General features: G+C 38.8%; 1 protein-coding gene across 1 annotated transcript in view; it reads left to right on the forward strand.

The window, feature by feature from the left end:
- SLC30A7 (solute carrier family 30 member 7) overlaps nucleotides 1-6,071 on the forward strand; it is a 37,069-nt gene extending 30,998 nt beyond the window's left edge. Inside the window, exon 11 of the mRNA XM_037404927.1 lies at nucleotides 1,157-6,071. Coding sequence (XP_037260824.1) covers nucleotides 1,157-1,204 — 48 coding nt within the window. The 3' untranslated portion in view covers nucleotides 1,205-6,071. The remainder of the gene's footprint in view (nucleotides 1-1,156) is intronic.
- The last annotated feature ends 377 nt before the right edge of the window (nucleotides 6,072-6,448 follow it).

Below are 6,448 nucleotides of genomic sequence, written 5' to 3' on the forward strand. Positions count from 1 at the left end.
TATTGAGTAGGTAGAAATCAGTCTGCATGGCTCATTCTGCAGACTGTAGTTTGAAACTAAGGGATATTTTTTTAGGAAGGACTATGCAGAACATTCTATTATATGAAAACTAATTTTACATCTCAAGTCTCCAAAGGATTGCATTTTCCAAGTGAGTTGTTAGCTCTTCAGCTATTTTGTAGCTCTGCAGGTATCAAGAGCCATCTGTCAGGGAGGGGATTTGGGACAACAAGTTCTATCATTTTTCTTACCTGACCTATGGTACTAAGTGGAGGAACAGTTGGAGAAAATAGAGTTTTTTTGTTTTTTTTTTCTCCTCAGTAATACTGGCCCTCATTATTCTTTCTATCACTGGTAGTTGGTTTTGCCACTCAACTGAGCTAAAAGCAAGTTGATGATAGTTGAAGACAATGTGATCTTCAGCAGTGTTCAGCCTTGTGCTTCAAGATCCTGTTGCCTAATCAGCAGCCATCACAACGTTGCTGCTGGCCTGCCACTGATGTTAAAATGAATAAGTGACTTTTTTAATGCTGTTTTTATATGGATTGAAAATAAAACCAAGCAAGTCCATCTAAGTCTTGTTTAATGGGATTTCTGAGGAGAGAAATGCTTTAGTACGATTTGCATACCTTTACCGAAAGTTAGTGTGTTGTGATGTCATGTAAATTCATTGTAGCTATTGCTGTTTCTTGCTAAAATCTCAGTGTAGAACTGCTTGGAACAGTAAATCTGATGTAACACTCTTGTGCTTAGCTCCATTTTAAACTGACAGCTCTTCAAGCAGCTTGCTTTTCAGGAAGTTAATCCTGTACAAAAGAAAGTAAGAGTTGCTTTTGTGCAGCTTCACATGTGACAGTTGCTTTGGGTGAATCAGAAAAGGTCACGTAGCAAAGCTAATGTTCATATATAATTACGTATGTGCAGCTGACTGTGTGAAGAAGAACTATGTATTCACGCAGCGCTCTCAGTTCATAGGTTTCCACATTGCCAGGATGTCATTGAATGATGTGGTAAATGTGGAAGATGAATTACAGAAAAAATAACATACTGAGGGTTTTTTGCTAGGTAACGTACTGATGTGGACTGGTGTTCAGGACAGTTGAATTGCTTTGGCTTTACAGGTGGTTTTTTTTAACTCTCCTTCTCTTTTCCATAGGCAGGAGTGAGACAGCTTTACATACAGATTGATGTCGCAGCCATGTAGTGAATTTCTGAAACTGTGCTGTTGGACCAAAGTTTTCTGTACTGTAATGGTGTAACAACGTACTTCTCAAGACAGAGCCTGCCTCTGCTACTGTTCTGGATTGATTGAACAGATTTCTGCCCTTGGGCTGTGGATGGACTTCACTTCTAAGGAGTAAATATTGGGTGAATGTTATGGACTTTGGGTCTTGGGTTTTTGTGGCCCCTAAACTTACAGGTTTTTGAGGGTTTTTTTACTTACTAAAATTGTGGTACTGGAAACCCTGTCATGTCTTCAGTAAAGCTGCTGAAACCACTGCTCATTCCCATAAAACCAGTGTTATCAACAATTGGAAACTTGTTTTGTAGATAATGTCACAATGGCTGACATGCTTCAATATAATTGTATGTTTGTACAGTTGTTTGTACTTTGCAAACTTAATGAACCAAACCATATTGGGTTTTCAAAGTGCCTTTCATATCAGAAGTATTTGCCAGCATAAATATGGAGCATCAAAGGGTTTTATTACTTTTACAAATACCTTGTATGCAGTCTGATTATTTACTGGTGACGGGGGAGGGGGGCTTGGGGGGTGTACTTGCATAACTGTAAATGTTTAACTTCCCTTATACTTGCATCTTACCAGACAGAAGAATTCTCTATGTAAAAGACAAAGCTGTTGTGAAGAGACTTGTTTCCAAAACAAGCTGGATATTTTGATGCACATATCTTGTGGAAATCGCTTTAGTCAAAATATTAGATTTAACTCTCATTATTAGTCTCTTAATACTGTTGAGAGTAATGAGACATTACATGATGCTACTCATGTTCATAGTCACTGAAACAACAGGCAGCTGAGGGAAGATGCTCGTGATGGAAGCAATGATTGAAGATTTTATCTTCCAAATTATGTGGTGGGAAAAATTAAATCCCCAAATTGTTTATGAAAGCTTAAATCATCTTGATTTTAATAGGTTGTAATAATTTTTATTAAAGAAACTGGTGAGAACTTATGCCTTTCCAAATACTGAAAGTAGTTGTTGCTGGTGGTTATACCTGAAATGGAAGTAAGGACCATGGTTCATGTTTAAGATTATGCTTTTTTGGGGTTCACAAGTCTGACGATTTTTACTATCTTACTGTAGCCTTTTGTGTTTTCATGAAAAAAAAAAATATCTCAGTGCAGTTGTTTTTTCCAGAAACATGTCTGTCATATGTTTCTAGCATTTATAATCATTCTAAACTTCTGAATCTTAGTGTTGTTTTCAAAGACAATCTGCTGTACTTGGTATTACAGATTATAATTCCACTATGCTGTAGGAGGTAACTTAGTGATGGAAGATTTTATAAGGGGGCATTTTACAAATGGAACATTGTGAAGTAGAAAACAAGACAGGCATTTTTCTGAGAAATGATAGCTGCTCCTGACAGTATGGATTTTAAGTATTCTTCTGGTACCTGATATGTGGTAATACTGACATCAAGGCCCTCTGAAGCTGACAGCGTCTGTGTAGCAAGTGCTAGGCACTGTGAGAGTAGTGAAGATTCATTTGCAGAAATGGATCCTTTGCCACTGATGTTGCTGAATGCATGATAGAGATGAAGAATTTCTTGTGTTCATTCTGTCATTCATTCCTATATAGCACCTGAATTTTGATCTTTTTTCATGAGAAAACATGATGGTTACCAAATTGATAGTTGGTTCCTGAATTTTCCAGATGAGCTATGGAAACATGAATGTTGATTTTGGGGGTGTACTTTTGTGCTTGGAACTGAAAACTAGGTCTAAAGCAGTAACAAGCCACATAGGTATTGCTTTCAAAATTGAGAGTCCTGTCCAGTCTTTGGATCCTTCTTTATCCCTGTTGCTGGTTTCTGATCCTGGGCATGCAGGTGCAGAGTGCTCTTTCTTTTCAGGTGACGGCACCGTCCCACAGCCCTCGTGGCCTCCTGCCCGGCGCCCTGTCGGGCTCCCTCCCACTCACCTTGCAGGTGCTCTGTCAGGCCTGGAGTTCTGACGAGTGGGATCTGAGCGTTACACAGTGCAGTCGGGTGCAAGAATCTCTTGAGCAGATCTGAGTACTGCAGTTTACCATAGCATTTGCATAGATGTTCAGAGAAAAGGTAATTAAAATATGGTTGTGATTATAGGGCAGAGACCCCTCATGCTGTTTTGTAGTATGTTCCTTATAGGCTGCTGCTTCTTGGTTGACAGCACGATTTCTTGATTTTATTTTTTTTTATAGTTAACATTACTACTATTTGACAGTACAGAAGATCAACTGATATCACTTTAAAGGCAAGTACCAGTCCTTGCAGTTGTGGCTTTGGTTTAAATCATTGTTATACCAGCATGTTTCAGGACTGAGTATTCCCGGACTTGCTGAAATACTGTGGTGCTGCCCACATTGCTAAGCTTGGCCAGTATTTCAGTTTTCTTAATGAAAAGACAACTGCTACAATTTGTTCCTAAGCGAGAATCTGCCTGAGAGGCTATTGTGTTTGTTACTGGTGCGGGTTTCTTAAGATGTATGTCTACAAACTTTTTAGAATTACCCAATATTGATTGTAATAACTTTTGACATCTTTTTGTTGCTTATTACAACTTGCCTGACTGTTGGAAGTGTACGTTAAAGTCTTGAGTTTTCTAACCCAGGTAGCACCTTGTTCATTATTTTTAAGGTCAGCTCGATGCTTTTGTAGTAAGAAATGTGTCTTTTGTTTGTTAAATGTAATTGGGGATAGGTAGGGAAGTCAGATTCAAAGTAACTTCAAGCCTTTTTAGTCTTTCTGAAAAAGGAGAAGCATCACAAAACTCTGCAGAAGAGTAGATTACATCTCTGTAGGTAACTACACTCACATCTAGTATGTCAGTAAGCAGAGTGACATCTGATTTTTTTTTTTTTTTTTTTTTTTTACCTGCTAAGGGGGTATTGCTCAGGTTTTAGGAGAGTACAAATCATGCAATTGAAAGTGCAGCTTTTCTTATTCTGAGAGTCAACGCGCCACTGTTTTGTGTAACACTTCGCTTTTAACACTTCATTGGAGATGCACTGCATCATTTAAATATTTGTGTGAAGGACTGACATCCAGAGATGGATGAATGTCTGCAGATCATCTGCTAAAACTCGGCTTGCTGGTATATCCAGTACTGAATTTTGAACCAAGTTTCCCAAGTATGATTTTTCTCATGCTTTCATGTACTGAAGCTTACTGTATGGTTCCTGGTCTTTCTATGTGGGGTTTCCTTCTGTGACTGAAAACAGTAACTTAAAATCATGTTGTCCCAATGATGAAGCCTGCAAACTTTATCATTTTTACAGGACCTACAGCAAAATAAGAAGATAAAACAAGTGCAAACTGAGGGTCTGTATTAAAGTGTCCCAAATGTCAGTCATGGTACATAACAGTGGAACAAAACTACTCTTACTATGAGTATGCGAAGTGACGACTGGTCCTTTGTAGGCCAATCTGTAAGTCTGTAAGTATGGATAGACTTGTACCTTCATCAACAGGGCCCTTACAGAGCACTAGGTCACTTGTGTGATTTGCTAAACTACGGCAAAAGTTCATTTGCATCATTAGTAAGAGCTGCTGACACTATTTTCACATAAAAATTGAAACTGCTGCTGCTAATAAAATGGACCTTAGTGACCCTTAACATTATTTTTTTCTCTCAAGTAGCAAAGCTGTGTTTAAAGGTGAAGGAAAGAAAGAGTATCTCTTTAGCTGTTGCAGGTGACCCTGTTTTGCAAATGTAAAGAGAGGAGAGAAGCTGCTGCTGAACTGCAGTTTTCCACCCTTTGCATGCCCTGCGCAGCGAGATGGTGAAGTTCGTGGCTTTTTTCTCACAGTGCAGATTTCAGTTGCAGAAACCTCCGTGCATCTGTAATATGCAAATCCTAATCACTACTCATGTAACAAGATCTTTAAATACCAAGTCAGAGCAACAGCTGTAGTTACTCGTTAAGCGCTGTCCTGTTTTCCCCAGCAGCTGTCAGATTACCACCCATTTTAAGCATGTTTTGGCATAAGGATAGAGGGATTTTCTTTCTTTTTATTTTAATAATCCATGTCTCTGATCCCCGTAGCACTTATGGTTAATTCCTCTTTTACACTTCTATAAAAATCCCTATCTGCATCTTGCCGGGAGTCCCTTTTGGGTTTCTCCCCCGTTCAGGCTTTGTTGCCGTGACTGTCTCTGTTGGGACGGACTTCAGTGGCCAGAGCCTGCTATAATGTGAAAAGACACCAGTTATGCTTCTGCTGTGCCTGGCATGTGAAGACTACATGTCTCACTGTGTGCAAATACTGGTTAATCTACTTGTCTGTTTCAGTGAGCCACAAAAGGTTCCTGCCTATGTAGTAATTTGGCGGAAATAATGTGTAAAAGGAGTTGTGTATTTCACTTCCCATGTGCATTGAAGTCTTTCATGTGTATGCTGGGATCTTGTACAAGAGTTAAATGAATCGCTACAGTATTTTGGCTGAAGCGTGAAATATTGTGAATGAAGAAATCGCTAAAATCTTTCCTGGTAGCAAACAGCATATTGCTTGCATTCAGCATATTGCTTGCCTTTACCTTTAAATTACAGGAAATACACTTAGCAGTGAGCTCAAGTTGAATAATACAGTATATCAAAATACCTGTAAAGAAACCTTAATGATAACACAAGGCAGCTCACTAAAATTCTGAAGACTATGTATGATTTTGTTCTGGAATGCTAATGTTAGTAGCTTAGCCATGACTTGTCCCAAGTGCAATATTAGAAATTTTTAATGTAATCTTTTCTACTTGAATACGGTCTATATAAAATGTTAAATATCCTATATTGCTGAAAAGATATGGGATCAAATTTCTTTCCAATAAATCTTCTGTTTAAAAAAAGTATGCCTACAGGTCTGCTTTGTTCTCATACGTACTGTGAGGACTAGCTGAAATAGCAACCGCCATCGTCCATTAGCTGATGTTAGAATTCCTGCAGTCTGTTTTCTGAGAATTGGCTTGAGGTTCATTGTGGTTGCTGCAGTTTGAGTGCAGCACTTCATAAATGCTAGCATTAACATGTGAAGAAATCCAGTTCTATTTTAAGTTGCAGCCTACTGTAATAAGAAATTCCATGCAGCTTCTCCCTCTGTTTCACCAACTGTCCAAGGGGTCAGTTCTTGTTTTTCTTGGTTTAGACATACAGAACGTTCTCACCTGTCTGCATTCGCTCTCCCAAGTAGCAGAGATGGACACAGACCTAACAGGTTTTGCAGACT

This window comes from Falco rusticolus, chromosome 11 (assembly GCF_015220075.1).
Source record: "Falco rusticolus isolate bFalRus1 chromosome 11, bFalRus1.pri, whole genome shotgun sequence".
Classification (NCBI taxonomy): domain Eukaryota; kingdom Metazoa; phylum Chordata; class Aves; order Falconiformes; family Falconidae; genus Falco; species Falco rusticolus.